General features: G+C 34.4%; 1 protein-coding gene across 1 annotated transcript; it reads right to left on the reverse strand.

Annotated features, from left to right (window-relative positions):
• Positions 1 to 2,539: 2,539 nt before the first annotated feature.
• LOC130947354 (uncharacterized) lies at positions 2,540 to 19,831 on the reverse strand. The gene is made up of 6 exons (XM_057876032.1): positions 19,746 to 19,831; positions 18,753 to 19,256; positions 18,493 to 18,633; positions 18,303 to 18,416; positions 17,067 to 17,497; positions 2,540 to 2,630 (listed from the first exon to the last, which is right to left on the reverse strand). The coding sequence occupies exons 1-6, from the start codon at positions 19,798 to 19,800 to the stop codon at positions 2,616 to 2,618; spliced, it is 1,260 nt and encodes a 419-aa protein (XP_057732015.1). The 5' UTR covers positions 19,801 to 19,831; the 3' UTR covers positions 2,540 to 2,615.
• Positions 19,832 to 20,199: the final 368 nt, after the last annotated feature.

Genomic DNA, 20,199 nt, shown 5'->3' on the forward strand with positions numbered 1-20,199 from the left:
CTTTGGAACAAACTCATTGCTAGAATACAAGTATTGGTTTCTAGCAACAGTGTCTATAAGCTCTTGAGCTTCTTCAATTGTCTTTCTCATGTGTATAGATCCACCAGCTGAGTGGTCTAAAGACATCTGAGCTTTTTCTGTAAGCCCATAGTAGAAAATGTCTAACTGTACCCACTCTGAAAACATTTCAGAGGGACATTTTCTTAGCATACCTCTATACCTCTCCCAGGCATCATAAAGAGATTCATTATCCTCTTGTTTAAAGCCTTGGATGTCCAGCCTTAGCTGTGTCATCCTTTTTGGAGGGTAAAAATGATTCAGGAATTTTTCTGATAACTGTTTCCATGTCTTTATGCTTGCTGTAGGTTGGTTATTTAACCACCTTTTTGCTTGATCTTTTACAGCAAATGGAAACAGTAACAGTCTGTAGACATCCTGATCCACCTCTTTATCATGTATTGTGTCAGCAATTTGTAAGAACTGTGCCAGAAACTCAGTAGGTTCTTCCTCTGGAAGACCGGAATACTGGCAATTTTGCTGCACTATGATAATGAGTTGAGGGTTTAGCTCAAAGCTGCTTGCTTTGATGGGAGGTATACAGATGCTACTCCCATATGCAGCTGTACTGGGGTTGGCATAGGACCCCAGAGTCCTTCTGGACTGGTTAATTCCACTTAGGTCCATCATGGACAAAAGGGAAATGAGAATAATTGCAAAGAGATAAATTTTTTTTTTTTTTTTAAAATTACCGAAAAAAAGAAAATTTAAAAATAAAATAAAATAAGATAAAAGAAAAATAGAATAAATTTCGAAAATTTAAAAATAAAATAAGATCAAAGCAAATTAAAAACTGGATCAATTAGTAAAGAAAAAGATTTTGAAAACAGCAATTAAGGAGATATGATTGAAAAATTTTTATGAATAAGATTTGATTTTTAAAAAGAGGAAAGAGAAAAACACAAAAGAACACCAAACTTAAAATTTTAGAAGATCAAACACAATTTTTTTTCGAAAATTTTAAAGAGAAAAACACAAAGAGGACACCAAACTTAGAACTTTTAAGAATCAAAAAGGGACTAAGAACAAGAAAATTCCGAAAATTTAAAAGAAAAACAAAAAGCATGCAATTGACACCAAACTTAGAATATGAACTAGACTCAACTAAAAGACTCTAAACCACCAAAAAGAAAACAGTCCTAATCTAAGCAACAAAATAAACCGTTAGTTGTCCAAACTCGAACAATCCCCGGCAACGGCGCCAAAAACTTGGTGCACGAAATTGCAATAACACTTTTTGCAATCCCGCACAACTAACCAGCAAGTGCACTGGGTCGTCCAAGTAATACCTTGCGTGAGCAAGGGTCGATCCCACGGAGATTGTCGGCTTGGAGCAAGCTATGGTTATTTTGTAAATCTTAGTCAGGAGATCAGAAATTATCAGGATTGTTTGTGAAAAGCAAAAGAACATGTAATGATTACTTGTATTGCAGTAATGGAGAATAGGTTGAGGTTTGGAGATGCTCCATCTTCCGAATCTCTGCTTTCCTACTGTCTTCTTCATCAAACACGCATGTCTCCTTCCATGGCAAGCTCGTGTAGGGTCTCACTGTTGTCAGCAGCTACCTCCCATCCGCGCAGTGAAAGCTAATGCAGAGCACTCTGTCACAGTGCCGCCAATCACCGGTTTGGTTCCCTCCTCTACCGGAATAGAATCACTCTTTTGCGTCTGTCACTAACGCCCAGTAGATTACAGGTTTGAAGCACGTCACAGTCATTCAATCATTGAATCCTACTCAGAATACCACAGACAAGGTTTAGACCTTCCGGATTCTCTTGAATGCTGCCATCAGATCCTGCCTATACCACGAAGACTCAGAAGAATCCAAGAGATAACTACTCAATCTAAGATAGAACAGAGGTGCTTGTCAGGCACGTGTTCATGGTTGAGAATGATGATGATTGTCACGGATCATCACATTCATCCGGATTAAGAACAAGTGTTATCTTAGAATGGAAGCAAGCATGATTGAATAAGAAACAGTAGTAATTGCATTAATCCATCAAGACACAGCAGAGCTCCTCACCCCCAACCATGGGTTTAGAGACTCATACTGTGGAAGAAACGTGTACAATGTCTTAGAGTAGTATTCCGTACTGATTACAAAGTCAAAAGGTCCTATATGTAGTAAACTAGTCTCCTAAGGTTTACAGACATGAGTAAATGACAGAAAAATCCTCTTCCTGGCCCACTTGGTGTGTGCTTGGGCTGAGCAATCAAGGAAATTCGTGTAGAGACCTTTTCTGGAGTTAAACGCCAGCTTTGGTGCCAGTTTGGGCGTTTAACTCCAACTTTTAATCCTGTTCCGGCGTTTAACGCTGGAATTTCTGAGGCCGGATTGCAACGCGGGTTTGGGCCATCAAATCTTGGACAAAATATGGACTATTATATATTGCTGGAAAGCCCTGGATGTCTACTTTCCAATGCCGTTGAGAGCGCGCCAATTGGGCTTCTGTAGCTCCAGAAAATCCACTTCGAGTGCAGGGAGGTCAGAATCCAACAGCATCTGCAGTCCTTTTCAGTCTCTGGATCAGATTTTTGCTCAGAACCTTCAATTTCAGTCAGAAAATACCTGAAATCACAGAAAAACACACAAACTCATAGTAAAGTCCAGAAAAGTGAATTTTAATTAAAAACTAATAAAAATATACTAAAAACTAACTAAAAGATACTAAAAACATACTAAAAACAATGCCAAAAAGTATACAAATTATCCGCTCATCAATAATCAATCATTCATTCTACTATACGTACCTAAAAATTTTTATTTTAGAGGTCGTAATACCTTGCCATCTCTGAATTATGACTTAAGCATAAGACTCTGTATGGTAGGGTGTTACATTATGGTATCAGAGCAGTTCATTCCTGTAGAGCCTGAGGGATGGACTGACTATGCTTCTGTGCATTCTCTGTGTGTGTGTTATGTGCTATTAGTATATCTGCTTGATATAATTGGCATAAACGTTCATGAGCATGCATTTGGGACTTTGAAGCACTAGACTTCCGATATTGAGACTGATCAACTTAATATCGATTGTTGGGTGTGTATAGGAACCAGGTGGCGCCTCGTGGACGCGGTAGAGGTAGTGGGAGAGGTCGTACGAATGCTCGTGCACCGGAGAATAACCCTAATGACCCGGTGAACTTTATGGCTGCGTTGGAGAACATGGCTGCTGCTATGCAAGCCACTGCTGAGGCTCTTGGTCAACAGATGAACAACCATGGTAATGATGGAGGTGGAGTTCAGGGTCCGATGACCTTGGCAAACTTTTTGAAGGTTAATCCGCCTAAGTTCAAGGGAACTACTAGCCCGACTGAGGCTGATACATGGTTTCAGGCTATAGAGCGAGCACTGCAAGCACAAGTGGTACCTGAAGGGCAGTGTGTCGAGTTTGCTACCTATATGCTCACAGGTGAAGCGTCCCATTGGTGGCAGGGTATCCGACGTCTTCTGCAGCAGGGTGATGACTATATCGCCTGGAATGTTTTTCAAGAAGAGTTCTATAAGAAGTACTTTCCGACTTCTGTTAGGACGGCTAAGGAACTTGAATTGTTACAGCTGAAGCAGGGTACTATGTCCATATCAGAATATACTGACAAGTTTGAGGAGCTGTTCAGGTTCTCTCGTATGTGCCAAGGGACTCCGGTGGAATATGAGGAATGGAAGTGTGTTAAGTATGAAGGAGGACTCCGGAGTGATATCTTCAGTTCAGTGGGACCAATGGAGATCAGGACTTTCTCCGAATTGGTGAAGAAGTGTAGAGTTGCTGAAGAGTGTGTGAAGAGGGCAGCCGCCGAGAAAGGGAGTCACAAAGGATCATTCCCACAGAACCGAGGGAAGAGCTTTGCACCTAGAGGTCCGTCTTTCAAGAGAGGAAGCTCTTTCAGGAGGCCCAATAACAACAACAATTTCCAAGGGAAGAAGTTTGGGAAGCAACCTCAGAATGATCAAGCTTGTACTAGGTGTGGAAGTCACCATCCGGGAGCACCATGCAAGGCCGGATGGGGTTTGTGCTACAATTGTGGAAAGGCGGGGCATAAAGCCGCAAGTTGTCCGGAGAGGCAGAAACAAGGTGCTGGGAAGGCACAACAGACTGGTCGGGTGTTCACCACTTCAGCTGTAGGAGCTGAGGGATCCGAGACACTTATTCGAGGTAACTGTGAAATGGCTGGTCAAACTTTAAATGCTTTATTTGATTCGGGAGCATCACATTCATTCATTGCATTTGAGAAAGCCCATGAGTTAGGACTGAAGATTGTAACTTTAGGTTATGATCTAAGAGTGTACAATGCTACCCATGAAGCCATGGTAACTAGGCTAGGATGCCCGGAAGTTTCCTTTAAGTTCAAGCAGCGTGATTTTGTTCATAATTTAGTCTGCTTGCCGATGATTGGTCTTGATCTTATCTTGGGATTGGACTGGTTATCTAAGAACCATGTTCTGCTAGACTGTTCTACAAAGTCGGTGTACTTTATGTCGGAAGATACAGAAGGGCCGGTCGTGGTGAATAATTATTACTTGAATTCGATGATGGTGAACTGTTCCGGAACCGAATGTCAGGGTATCATGTTGTTAACCGCGGGCGTTTCGGGTGATGATCAAAGGTTGGAACAGATTCCAGTTGTGTGTGAGTTTCCGGAAGTGTTTCCCGATGATATTGATGAGTTTCCACCTAACCGAGAGGTTGAGTTTGCTATTGAATTGGTGCCCGGGGCGGGACCAATCTCAAGTGCTCCTTATAGGATGTCACCGTTAGAGATGAACGAGCTAAAGTCTCAGTTAGAGGATTTGTTGGGAAAGAATTTTATACGGCCAAGTGTCTCTCCGTGGGGTGCTCCAGTGCTACTAGTAAAGAAGAAAGATGGGAGTATGCGGCTCTATGTGGATTACAGGCAGTTGAACAAGGTTACAATAAAGAATAAGTACCCACTGCCGAGAATTGATGATCTCATGGATCAGTTACAAGGAGCTGGAGTTTTCTCCAAGATTGATTTGCGATCCGGTTATCACCAGATAAGGGTGAGGGGTGAGGATATCCCTAAGACCGCTTTCAGAACTCGTTATGGTCATTACGAGTATACTGTGATGTCCTTTGGGTTGACGAACGCTCCTGCGGTATTCATGGATTACATGAACAGAGTTTTCCGTCCGTTTCTGGATAAATTTGTTGTTGTCTTCATTGATGACATACTAATTTATTCCAAGACTGAAGAAGAGCATGCGGAACACTTGAGGACCGTGTTGCAGATTCTAAAGGATAAGAAACTCTATGCAAAACTGTCTAAGTGTGAGTTTTGGAAGAGTGAGGTGAAGTTTTGGGTCACGTGGTGAGTAAGAAGGGAATAGTCGTAGATCCAACTAAGGTGGAGGCTGTGATGGATTGGAAACAACCAACCACCGTAACAGAGATAAGAAGTTTTCTGGGTTTAGCTGGCTATTACCGAAGGTTTATCAAGGGCTTTTCACAGATAGCTTTGCCAATGACAAAGTTAACCCGCAAAGACACTCCGTTTGTTTGGACTCCTGAGTGCGAGGAGAGCTTTCAGACATTGAAGGAAAAGTTGACCACTGCACCTGTGTTAGTGCTACCCGAGCCGAATGAGCCATTTGAGGTGTATTGTGATGCCTCATTGAAGGGTCTAGGGTGCGTGCTGATGCAGCATCATAATGTGGTGGCGTATGCCTCACGACAGTTGAGACCTCATGAAGTTAGTTATCCAACGCACGATTTGGAACTCGCTGCGGTTGTGTTTGCCTTGAAGGTGTGGATGCATTATCTCTATGGGGTTAAGTTCCAAGTTTTCTCTGATCATAAGAGCTTGAAGTACCTCTTTGATCAGAAAGAGCTTAATATGAGGCAGAGAAGGTGGATGAAATTATTAAAGGACTACGACTTCGAGTTACATTATCATCCGGGAAAGGCGAACGTAGTGGCGGATGCGTTAAGTCGGAAGTCGTTATATGCGGCTTGGATGATGCTTCAAGAGGAGAAGTTGCTCAAGGGATTCGAGAGTCTGAAAATTGGTGCTCGAGAAGTATCCGGAACTTTGTGTTTGAGCAGATTAGAAATCTCAAGTGATTTTAAGTCCGAACTCCTAAAGGCTCATCAAAATGATGAAGCGTTATGGAAGGTGTTACCGGCCATTGAGCAAGGAAAACAGTGGAGAGTGTCGGAAGAAAAAGATGGGTTATGGAGATTCAAGGGTAGGATCATTGTGCCGGATGTTGGCACTTTGAGACAAGATATTTTAAAGGAGGCACACAAAAGTGGATTCTCCATTCACCCGGGAAGTACTAAGATGTACCATGATTTAAAGGCGATGTTTTGGTGGCCGGGTATGAAGAATGATGTGGCGGAGTATGTTTCAAAGTGCTTGACTTATCAAAAGGTAAAGATTGAACATCAACGACCTTCTGGGATGTTGCAACCTTTAGAAATTCCACAATGGAAGTGGGAAAGTATTGCAATGGACTTTGTGTCAGGATTGCCAAGGACTAGGGCTGGTTTTGATGCTATCTGGGTGATTATGGACCGATTGACGAAGTCAGCTCACTTTTTGCCCATTCGGATGACTTACACCCTTGAGGAGCTAGCACGGTTATACATAAAGGAGATTGTGAGACTTCATGGTGTACCTGCTACTATAATCTCTGATAGAGATCCTCGTTTTACTTCAAGGTTTTGGGGTGCATTTCAGAAAGCTTTTGGAACCCGATTAAGCTTGAGCACGGCTTACCATCCTCAAACAGATGGTCAATCTGAGAGGACGATTCAAACACTGGAGGATATGTTGAGAGCTTGTGTTTTGGACCAACCGGCGAGTTGGGATCGGTATATGCCATTGGTGGAGTTTGCATACAATAATAGTTATCATGCGAGCATTGGAATGGCTCCGTATGAGGCCTTGTATGGGAGGAAATGTCAATCTCCGCTATGTTGGTATGAAGCTGGAGAGAAAAGCTTATTGGGGCCAGAATTGATAGCTGAGACTATTGAACAAGTCAAGAAAATCCGTGATAGGATGCTTACAGCGCAGAGTCGTCAAACGAGTTACGCCGATCAGAGGCGAAAGCCCTTAGAATTTGAGGAAGGAGACCATGTTTTTCTTAAGGTTACTCCGACTACGGGAGTAGGTAGGGCGATTAAAGCAAAGAAGTTAAATCCTCGATACATTGGTCCATTTCAAATCCTGGAGAGGATTGGACCGGTGGCGTATCGGATGGCTCTACCACCTCATTTTTCGAACCTACACGACGTGTTTCACGTGTCGCAGCTTCGGAAGTACACTCCTGATGCTAGCCATGTGTTGGAACCTGAGTCGGTTCAGTTAAGGGAAGATTTGACGCTTCCAGTGGCTCCGGTCAGAATTGATGATACTAGTATCAAACGGTTGCGCGAAAAAGAGGTTTCATTAGTCAAAGTGGCTTGGAGTCGAGGCGGTGTTGAGGAACACACTTGGGAACTTGAGTCGGAGATGCGAACGGACTATCCGCATTTATTCTCAGGTAATTGCATTTGAATTTTGTGGGCAAAATTCCCAATTAGGTGGGTAGAATGTAAAACCCGGTTAATTAACGGCTAATTAACCCACAAATGAGAATTTATTCTAGAAAGCCTAAAATGTGATTTTTATGGCTAAATGTGATAGAGGAGATTGAGACGAGAATTTCGGTACCAATTTTATAGAATTCGGACCAAGATTGGACCGAACGGGCCAAACCGGGCCAACCGGACCCAAAGTGGGCTCTTGGCCCAACATAACTTAACCAAAACCCTAGTTTTCAGCACTCTCTCTCCTCACAACACTCAAAAACACGCTGAACTTAGAGAGAAAGGGAGGAAGAACACTCTCTCAAGTTCTCTCCCTTGGTTGATCTTCAAACCACCATAACTTTTGATCTAGAGCTCCGATTGTCGCTCCGTTTGCGGCCACACGTTCACCGCGGAGAGCTCTACAAAACCCATACAATCAATCTTGAGGTAAGCCACAAGTTTCTGTTCGAAATTCCAGCCCTTATTTTCGAGTTTCATGGGTAAAATGTTGAGATTTTGGGTTCTTTGATGTTATAGGACCCAACTCTCTTGAAGGAGAAGGTTAATCTTGTCTCCTTGGACCTTGGGTGTGGTAAGATTCTCAACCCTAGTGTATTTTGTTGTTCTATGATGTTTGGGTATTGAGATGTTGTGTATGGGTATGATGATTGTGGCTTAGGTTGTGTATGTGTGGATATTGGAGCTTGATTGGTGATTTTGAAAAGCTTGAAAAAGGGATTTGGTGGTGAAAAATCTGTTCTTGGAGGTGTTGAGGCCTTGAGAGCTTGTGGATAAGTGGTTTGGAAGTGCTCCGGTGGAGCTTGGAAAAGTCGGCTAAGGTATGGTTTCGGTTTCCCGTATCTAATATGTAATGTGGTAGGAAATACTTAGGCTAGAGACCCTAAGATAGGCATTGAATTGTTGATGTTGTTGAATAATTGAGATATACGATGTGGTCATATATGTGATGATGATTATTGATGCCTTGGTGGTATGATGTATGAGAAATATGCATGTTGTGATATATGCTTGATGATTGGTTATGGTTGAATTGTGGGTTGAACCATGTTGATGGTGAGTATGATGTTGATTGTGTACAATGATGATTTATTGGAATTGGTGTTGTTGAGAATTGGTATGAGAAAGAGTATATGGTATGTCAATATGTTTGAGTTTGAGCCACTTGGGTGAAGTGGGTTAAAATGATGAGATAGTGATTTGGTAATTGTGGTAATGTGTCAATGTGTGAGTTGAGGAGGCTTGGTGTTGAATTTGATATATTTTGATTGATTTCAAAGAAAAGGGATGAAATTGGCATGTTTTGATAGATTTTGAAAAGAGTTGGAAATGGCTTGTTTTGAAAATGGCATATTGTGGTTTTATATGAAAATATGGTTTTTGGGCATACTTTGATGGGACATAACTTGGACTACGGATCTCTGTTTTATGCCAAATCTGTTTAGAAATGAAATTGGATCCGGGAAGTCCATGCCGTTCGAAGAACGGGTGAAAAACGATTTAAAATGAGGAAGTTATGTCCATTGGAAGATAGGGGTTTAAATCTGTGAATTCTGCAGCTTTTAACTTAGAAAATTTTTAGCAGAATAACCCCTTGCGCGTGGGCGCACCTGGCGCGTACGCGCCGATCTTCCAGAAAGCGCCATCCACGCGTGCGCGGGCGCGCCGATTGTGCTGCACCCAATGCCCAGCCATTTTCCCGAGAGTTATGCCAGAACTGGGCCAGTGTTGTGCCTGGGGCACGAGAACACCCACGCGTATGCGTGGTTGACGCGTGCGCGTCGATTGGCAAATCTTTAATCCACGCGTTAGCGTGCATGACGCTTGCGCGTCGATAAGTTTTTGAGGCCATCCACGCGTGCGCGTGGAGTGCGCGTACGCGTGGACCTGTTTTTCATCCCAAAGTTGATTTTTGAGTTTTCAAAGCCAAATCTCATACTTCTAAGCCTCCGATCTCATCATTTATGTCTTAAATCATTATGACATGCCTAGCTATTAAAAAGGGGCTAGTGAATGAGGTAACTTGCGAGTGAAGCAAGAGAAAAATGAATGATCAATAAGGATCAAAGATGATTATGTGAGATGTGGATGATGGTGGTGGAAGTGCTTGTTGTGCCATAGGCCGAAGGGCTATAATTGTTAATGAAACGACTGGTTATGGATTTAACCGTGAGCCGGATGGCTGGTTATGGATTTAACCGTGAGCCGGAAAGGCTGTGTATGATATGAATATTGGCTGGTTCTGGACTGAACCGTGAGCCGGATGGCTGATATGGATGTTGATCCATGAATGAGAATTCATGCATGTTTATGCTGAATTATTGATAATTGAGATTTGCACTTCCACTATCAGAGGCACGAGATCCTTGGGAGGAAGCAGTGGCTAGCCACCACGTGCTCCAGGTAGAGGCTCGAGACTCTGTTGACCCTATGTCGTAAGTGTGGCCGGGCACTGTGAAAGACCTGGATGAGCTCGCCCCCGAAATATTTACCAGTGAGGGTGATGGATATGGATCATGGGTATGATCAAGTTTATAACGAGTATAACTCGAGTTTGGGATGCGCGACAGAGGGACAATCCAATGGTTAGCGACCAGGACTTGTCGGGTTGGCTCTATAACCGACAAGATGATATCATCAGCCACTAGGGACAGGCATTCATCATATGCATACTATGTGAATTGTTTGAGATTGCCTATTTGATTGCATATTACTTGCTAATTTTCTAAATGCCTTATCTGCTCCTATTTGTATATTCCTTGTTTGATATAACTGTGTTTGCTACTTTATACTCCTGCTGGTGGTTGGGAGGTCTGAAGGAATTGGAAAGGGAAGTATTAGTTAGACTGAAAAATCTTTAGTCAGATGCCCTTTTATGGTTTAGCTTGTTTATAAGCTTTGATATTATCTGGAGGAAGTTCTAGGACTGCCTTCGGCTTTCCTCTATTATTATGTATTATATATGTGGAAGCTGTTACCATGCTGGGGACCTCTGGTTCTCACCCATGCGGATTTTGTGGTTTTCAGATGCAGGACGTGAGGTTTCCCACTGAGGCATGCTGGAGACTTCTAGATTTGCGAAGATCCTTTGTTCTCGGGGCTATGTTTTAGTTTATACGTTTTGTTTAGATACCTTTATCTCCATTAAATAATACAAACTGTGATGACTCCTCTTATGGGAGATTTTGGAGAATAGGTTTTATGTATTTGTGTCCCTTTGGGTTTCCTTTGGGGTTTTCATTATTTTATCATATGTATATATTACTATGCTCGGACCGGTTATCTTCGCAGCCGGATTCTGAGTCTTGATATTCCTGTTTTTGACACTCCTTTGTATATATATAATCTCGCGTTGGTTTATCCTTGCTCGTTACGTTATCGATCGGAGTGTTGCGCTTTAGAGTTGCGATTTTTGTTTACCCCTTTTTCTACAAAGGCTCCTAGTTATAATCAATCATTCATTCTACTATACGTACCTAAAAATTTTTATTTTAGAGGTCGTAATACCTTGCCATCTCTAAATTATGACTTAAGCATAAGACTCTGTACGGTAAGGTGTTACAAGCTACAAGGGCTGCTACAACACCACAAGAACCTGCCGTTCCTTTGGTCCATTTCTCACCTTCTTTCACTAACTCCTTATGTTCCTTTGTGAACAATTCTCTAGGTGTCAAATTGTCCTTGTTTAATTGTTGCTTTATGTTAGGTGGCGTGATGCTCTCCACTTCCTACACATACACGACTCCATGAAATTAAGATACTAAAACGACAATGCTAAAAAAAATAGTTAAAATTTATTTTATTTAGTATTTATTAATTGTTATTTGTATTAATAAATGTAAAATAAAATAAATTTTAACTAATTTTTTTGTTATTAAATATTTTCGATACCAAAAAGTAAGAACTTGTATGGCGATTTTAATTAATCTAAAAAGTAAAATAAAAAAGACACTTAATATGAATTGAAATGAAAGGACTGTTAACTACTCAATAAAATCTATTGGGTTTTATTATTGGAATAATTTGGTACACTTACTTACATAAATCAAATTGATTTTATTCTAACTAATATTAATTAGCTATATTGGAAGCTACTCAATTATTGGTAAATTTATTATAAGAGCAGGCTATCAAAAACCTGTTGTCAAAAAATTTAGGTATTGATAAAATTATTATTCCTAAACAAATTAAAAGAACAAAAATTTCTTCAAAACTGTAAAAATATGAAAAAAAATCGTAAAAAATATTTTTTTATAAGTCTCAAATAATATTTGTATTTGACAAAAAAATTTATATATTTGTTTGTTATTTTTGTAAAATGATTTCGATAACTATTTACAAGACTTATGTAAAAAATTCGAATAAAATTCAATCACAGGACTTTTTGTTCATTTTTTGAAAGGAGGTCACTCAGATAAAGACGTCTAAAACGTCTTTTTTTAAAGATGTTTTCATATTGTGTTTTAATTGATTTCTGTATAATTTATTCGGTATTCCTCATCACATATTATTAAATTCTTCAAAAAATTTTCTTTCCAAAAATAATAAAAAATATTTAATTTGGACTAAAACAAAAAAGGTAATAGATTAACTATTAATTTTTTTTTAAAAAATTATTTACATAAAAATATATCACATTCATTAATAATTATATATATATATATATATATAAAACAAACTCTTAAAATTTTTATAAATAAAAAAATAATTAATTTTTATTTGTATAATATATAAAACAATTACTATATTATTATTATATTATAGATTAAAATTTACTAATTTAAATTTTGTTTTTATTTTTAATATAAGCATTAGAAATAAATAAATTTTTTATAACAAGATGTAATGTAACAAAATATATATAATATTAATTAGTTTTTAAAAAATTCTGAAAAGATGGTTTTTTCTAATAAAGTGTTATTAAAAAATTAACACTATAAAAACTAATTTTAACCAATATGATATAATAGGTTATTAAATATATTTAATACAAAACACATTGAATATAAATTTTTATTGAGTTTAAATTTTAAATAATTTTTAATTGAATTTCGAATATTTTTAACATCATTTTTTTCGTATCTTTTTAATTGAGTCTTTGATTTTTTAAATTACAAATCTTATTTATAATTAAGAGTAATGTTTTAACACCACTAATTAGTCACACATATAAAAATACAAGAACAATTCTATTGTCATAATTATAATCTAACTTTATAAGCAATACAATACAATGAAACTATATATAAGTAATATAACTAAATTTTATCTACATCTATAGTCACATTTCATAAATAATATAATTAAATTATATTTATATTTATAATTAAAATATGAATAAAAATACAAAAAATTATCAGATGGTTAATTTTTTAGTTCATAATTTTTTTTATTATTTTTGTTGTGAAAAGTTTAATTATTTTAATAATTAATTATTTTGTAAAAAAGATAATTGAATAACACAAAAAAGTCTTATTTAGAGTAATTTATTTATATATGATTAAAAAATAATTGAATAATTATATACGGTAAAAAATTAATATTATTAAAAAATAAAATTAAAAATCATGGTTTTTTTTCTTTTTTTCAAAATTTATCTACTAGTAATTCTATAAATATTTTATGATGAATAAAAATATTAAATTCGTACTAAATTTATTCTAATAAAATTTATTTTTATTCTACTAAACATTAAATAAACTATTAAAAAGAATTTTGTTTCCTCCATTAGAGAAGAATGATAAACTTCCATACTTCTATTATGTTATGGAAATAATTTGGCCTGTTATTTTTTAATAATAATAATAATAATAATAAACAAGTATATCACGGTAAAAAAAAAAGCACGTCACCAAATAATTTATCATCCGAATTATATATGAATCAAATTGATAATATGAGGGCTAACACTATAAAAATCGATAACAAGGTTAGGGACTTACAAAACTTTTCTTAAAATCATAGAAAAAAATGTTTATATTTGTGAGATATATAAAACAATTATCATATTATTATTATTATTATTATTATTATTATTATTATTATTATTATTATTATATATATATATATATATATATATATATATATGAGCAAAAAAAAGTCCAACTGTTTTAAAGTAATTTTTTTTAATATTTGAATAAATATTCTTGTATTTAGTACTTTTTTTTACACTTCCTCTTAGTTAAAAATATAATCATTATAATTTTTAGTTATTATTGCTAGGGGTGTTTACAGATGGGATATGGCTTAACTTTCGATCCAATCCGCACTAAACTCATTAGATCAAATTTAATATTTGCACTTTTTATATTTGGATTAGATATCAAATATATCCATAAAATAAAAAATATTAAAAAATTTTATTTTTATAAAAAAAGTCAATAATTTTTTTGTTTACTTTTTTAAACATATTTACTTCTATCTGATTAGAGTGTGGATCCGATTCGATCCAATCCGATCATCTTACAAATCAGATCATATCCTCAAATTACAGATCAAATACGGATAAATACTGTAGATTTATATGGATATGATCTAATATATGAACACTCCTAACTACTACTATAGGTTCATTGTTGCAAAAGAATGCTTCTAATATATGATCTAATATATGAACACTCCTAACTACTACTATAGGTTCATTGTTGCAAAAGAATGCTTCTTTTATTATAAACCATTATTAGATCTTAATTACCATTAAAACAACTTAATTGTCAACAAAGAGATAATATTTATTGGTCTCTGAAATTATGTTCGTATTTCAATCCATAGTTGTAAACCGAACTGGATCGGCTGGTTCGACCGAAAAACTAGTGAACCAGACTAGAATCGGACTAACCGGACCCTAGTTCGGTTCGGTTTACTCCTTAGACCGTTTAAGGAATAAAACCGGTGTGAATCGGTAAGAACCGGTGCAAACTGGTCTAACCGAACTGGTCTGCTTGAAAATTTTTTTAAAATGTCTCCACAAGGTCTCGAACCAAGAACCTTGGAGGAAAAGCAACATCTACTTGCCACTTAGCCATTGCATTTCTAAGTACTATATTTGACAAATACTAATTATATAGTATACATAAATATCTCGTTTAATTTAATTTTTGTTTTTTCTATTTTTAAAATTAATTATATTTTAATTATATACCATTATTAATATAAATATAAATTTCACTAAAAATTTATTAATTTACTTGATCTATTTTATTGATAGTATTGTGATTAAGGTTATTTGTTTTGATGTTAGTGTTAAAATCTACTGATATTATAGTTAGATGATAGGCTTTGTGAATTAATTATTTTTTATTGTGTCAAAATAAGATACTATTGTAGTATTAAAATTTTATGGTTTTTTTATATTAGTTATTTTTAGAAGTTGAGACTTGATTCTTCATAAAATGTTAGTGAAGATATGTATTTCAAATTTTAATTTTAAGTTTTTAACTATTTTATATTTTATATTTACGTGAGACCAGTTTTATCGGTTCAATCAGGGATTTATCGGTCGAACTAAAAAATCAGTGAACCAGTAGCTTGAACGGTTCGATCACTGGTTCGGTTCTAACAACTATGTTTCAATCTAATTTCAAAAATTTCGATTTACTCAATTTAGTCTCCCAACTTAATAGTTATTACTCACATTGATTCCTAATCTTATTTTTGTCACTGTCTCACAAAATCGTTAACGACATGCTGAGATGGACTAACGACTGCTATATTATACATTCTAGCGACTATTTGATGTGACAATTGAAATTTTTTTACCTTATTTTTTTTCAACTAAACACTGAAAACCCTAATATGAGTCACGGATACCTAAGTTAAAAAATCAAACTAAGTAAATTGAAACTTTAAAAATCAGATTAAAGTTCGAATATAACTTCAAAACAGAACTTTAACTTATGTAGTGATTAATTTAAATGAGAATCAAATAAATCAAAATTCAACATAATTTTTATCAATATTTTTAAATTCGAAATTTCTATACCAAAATTAACTAGGATTTTTCTTTAAATTAAAAATTTAATAAAATAGTGACTTTAATTATCTTAACCAATGTCCTAATTAATTACTTTTATGTCTTAAAAAAATTGTATATGAGAAGAAAATAATTAATTTGTCTACTTTAATAAATAGTCATTTTACTAAAATGTAACAAACTATTTTTTTAGAATTTTAAGAACTAATTAATATTATATATATTTTATTACACTACATTTAGTTATAAAAATTTTATTTATTTCTAATGCTTATATTAAAAATAAAAAAAAATTTAAATTAGTGAATCTTAATCTATAATATAATAATAATATAGTAATTATTTTATATATTGTACGAATATAAATTAATTATTTTTTTTATTTATAAAAATTTTAAGAGACTTGAACTTGTTATATATATATATAATCTTTTAAAAAAATCTAATAGTTAATCTATTACTTTTTTGTTTTAGTCCAACTTAAATATTTTTTATTGTTTTTGGAAAGAAAATCTTTTTGAGGAATTTAATAATATGTGATGAGGAATACCGAATAAATTATACAGAAATCAATTAAAACACATAATGGAAACTTCTTTAAAAAAAGACATTTTAAGCATCTTTATTTGAGTAGCCTCCTTTTTGAAAAAATTTCAGTCATTAATAAAAGATCACAAAACGTCACATCAAAATATGATTTTAAATTTTTAACTTTTTGAGGATGTTTCATCATTTTTATTTTTTTTAAAAATATTTGTCAAACATTTAAAAATTTCAAAAACATTTTTTATGGTTTAGAGTTATTATAATGTTTTGTATATATGTTCTATAAATGGTAATTTAGCTAAGACACTTTTTTTTGTTTCTCACGGTATCTCCCAACCCGACAGGCTAAGAACTAATTCGCTGCGGTACTGATTTTCATTTAAGGGTTTGTCGCTAGCCAATGGGTTACTGCATGCACAAGGCGGGATTCGAACCCCCGACACTTGTTTAAGCGAACTAGTGAGCTAACCACTAGACCAACCCAACTTGATTAGCTAAGACACTTTTATTGACTCGGAATAACCCGTTCTCCTATCTCTCACCAATTGCAGGATATAGTGAGCATAAAAAAAATGCAAATAACACAAAGGATCATATAAGACCTCTCTCTTGGGAATATATTAATAAGACATAATATGAATTATATTTGCATAAGATCTTGCCTAAATTAAATACGGATTTATATTCTCTTTAAAACTTCTATCAAACACTAAGGATATCCTACCACCGGTTTATTAAATTGTGGCCAATTAGCTTTCTTCCTCGAGCTAATCCAACTACCTTGTTAATAATTACCATGATAATCCCTTGTTTGTAGATATTTGCTATATATTAAGTATTTGATAAATTCTTTTACGTAAATAAAAAAAATAACGTGGAGAATTGAAATAATTTTATTTCACTTATTTGAAATAATATATGATTATAGTATGTATACCTTGAACCATTGAAATTCTCGTTGCATTTGTAAAAGTGCCCCGGGAATAGGATTAAGCTGTTCTGGTGGAGCTAGCATTCCTGCCATATGAAGCATATAATTGCCATAGGCGTCATAGGAGCTTGGAAATGAAGGCTTGAGAGTAAGACCATGAAGAAGATTGTAAACACTTGCTTGGCGATACTGAACGGCAATAGAAAATATGCGTCTTTCATCTTTGTTCCATGTCCACAAAAGGCTAAATTGCGCCTTTAATGCTTCAACAATAAATATGGCATTCCCTCGTTGTGCTGCCATAAGTATCGCCTCCGACATTCTACTTTTTGAGATTTCTTCTTCATTTTCCAGAGAAATTGCATTGCACGCAGCACGTAGCAACACACGAGCTTGTTCATCACTTAATTTTGCTTCATGTATTTCCTTCATTATTCCTATGGTTTACAAACAAACAAACTATCCATTCATCATAGTAGAATAGAGTATCTATGAGTAAAAATAAATAAATAAAGAAACACCTTAATAAAATTAACACATTTATCGAAAAGAAAATAAAAGAATGCAACATCACCAATAAAATTATAATATAAATAATAGTTACTTGAATTGTACTTTATTCTATTAGTTTTTATAATCTTGTTAAATTCTTAATTAGATTTTTATAATTTAAAAATTTATAATTAAATTTTTATATTAAATAAAAATTTTTAATTAAGTCCTTTATAACTTTTTTTATTAAAAAATATTTTTTTTGGAATAAGTATTTTTGTGTTTATAATAGAGGATGAATTGTGAAGTACTCTTAAAAAGGCAAATATTTTAAGTTGATTGTTCTTTTAAAAATATTATATACACACTAAAAAATCATTACATATATATTATTTAATTTATCATTTTCAATACTAGTATATTGATATAGAAATTTAATTACATACTTTTAAATTAAAAGAATTTAATTAAAAATTTAATGAAATATTTAAAACTAACAAACAATTAAACCTTATTATTATTTATAACTAATCTTTAACCCATCAAAAGATGAATTTTAACTAAACTAAGATTTAGTTTGGTAAAATTTTATATAGAAGTGTTTGTACTTTTCAAAAATACAAAACTCTTCATTTTACATTTTATAAAAAATAATATTGTACCATAAAATTTCTGGATTTGTTTAATTTTACCAAATATAGCTAGAGCAGATTTTGAAAAGTTTGGCAATAGCACAAGAAACTCACTCACCTGGTGGACATGCAAGGCTGCCTTTATTATGATGTTGTCTTGTTTGATTAGTTTCTGAAACGGGAATGACAACTTGATTGAGGGAAGATGGAGGTTCTAGGTGCACTTGGATACCTATAATGAATTTATTATATATAGTTCAGTTGATGAGTATGAAGTATGAAGAGAAGAAAGAAAGTTAATTGCTTACGTGAATACAACCATCGTTTCCAGAATGGTAGTTGGGGATATGAGAAAGGTGTTTTTGCTAATATCACCAAAAAATTATTCCCAAATGTCCCGCTCCTCGTTACTAATCTTGGACAACGCCTCACTAAGTCCAGAGTTAAATCTATTCGTGAAAAAATGAAAAAAGATTGAATTCTAGAATTTTTTATTCATAAAAGTTTTTATAAATTATTTATCTAAAAAGTTTAATCTGTTATAAAGAGATACATATCTAACACTTACCAAACATCTTGGAGTAGTAGCACAACGCCGGAAGATTAGCACCCTGATTCCAGTTTTCAGGCAGCAATGCTTCAAAGGGTGTGACTGAGTAAAGGTACCGACACGTTTGAATTTGGCCCAATTGAAGAGCCCATGTCACCGGAAGCCAATAATCACTGGTAGCAGCGATAGCAGGCAGCCGCTGGTTCTTGTCAACCATGTATTTTGCAATCTTAATGTTGATACTTTCATCCCAACTGAAAGTAGCGTATAGCAATACTGAATGACCAAAATTATTTAGCAATTCATCAAGATTTTTTTCTGAAATCAGTTCCATTAAATACTTCACAATGTGCAGATGCCCAAACATAGCTGCAACATGAAGTGCTCTCTCGCCATAGAGCGTGATCTTTGCATTCAATGCTTCCGGATCATCTTTTAGAAATTTTCGAGTACTATGTATGTCTCCATTACGCACTGCCCTCAATAGTGCTTCATATTGCCCAATAGAACTGCTTGCATTGTCTGTTGACATCATCATATTTAAGGTCATTTTTAGATTGGCTTTTGAAAAGTGTTTACCTTTTTATCTTTTTAAAAAAAAATTAATAGACAAAAGATATTTTATTTTTAGATAAGTTTTTTTTTAAATTAATATTAAAGAACATCTTTTATTTTTAATTTTTTTTAATCAAAGTATTGTTAATGTTAAAAAAAAATAAATAATTTAATTTTTTAATAAAAGTATTCTTCTTAAAAAAATATATTTAAATAAATTTAAAATTAAAAAATAATACTTTATTTAAAAAATACTTTTTAAATAAAAAAACCAACTCAAACCAACCTTAATAAGTCAATTCAAAATTACTAATAACCAATACTAAATAGTTACTCTGTCTCTCGTCCAAGTTAAGCTAATTCTTACAATTTATTTTCATTTGCTAGCAAAATCAGTTACATATATACAAATCAAACTCGACTATAATAAGGAAATTTATATGGATAGGAACAAACCTGAATTTCGTGACGTGCTTCCTTGTGCACTTGAAATTGGATTTGGTTCCTCCATATATAAAAATCCAAATTAAAGTTAATTAATCTGCTATGGTATGTCATTCGCCAAACATGTAATAATTAAGGTTATATATATTATTAGCTTCCTTCTTTTTTTTCTATGCAGGTACAAGTAGAAGCGTAGAACCATATACTTTGCTCTCTTGTGACCTCTAATTAAAGAATCATATACTACTTTTGTGTTTTTCTTCTCAATAATATTCTTTTGATATATATATTTTTTTGAACTTTATATTTTTCTTATCTACCAGGCCTCCTCCAATAGTGTACATGACAAATCTCCTTGTCCTATTTTTCAGAGCGTCTCTCACTCTCTCTTCTTATTTACCATTACTATCATCACTTGAGTGAGGTGACAAAGAATCATCTAATCATTCTAGTTTCTATATAGTAA

Source organism: Arachis stenosperma, chromosome 9, assembly GCF_014773155.1.
Source record: "Arachis stenosperma cultivar V10309 chromosome 9, arast.V10309.gnm1.PFL2, whole genome shotgun sequence".
Classification (NCBI taxonomy): domain Eukaryota; kingdom Viridiplantae; phylum Streptophyta; class Magnoliopsida; order Fabales; family Fabaceae; genus Arachis; species Arachis stenosperma.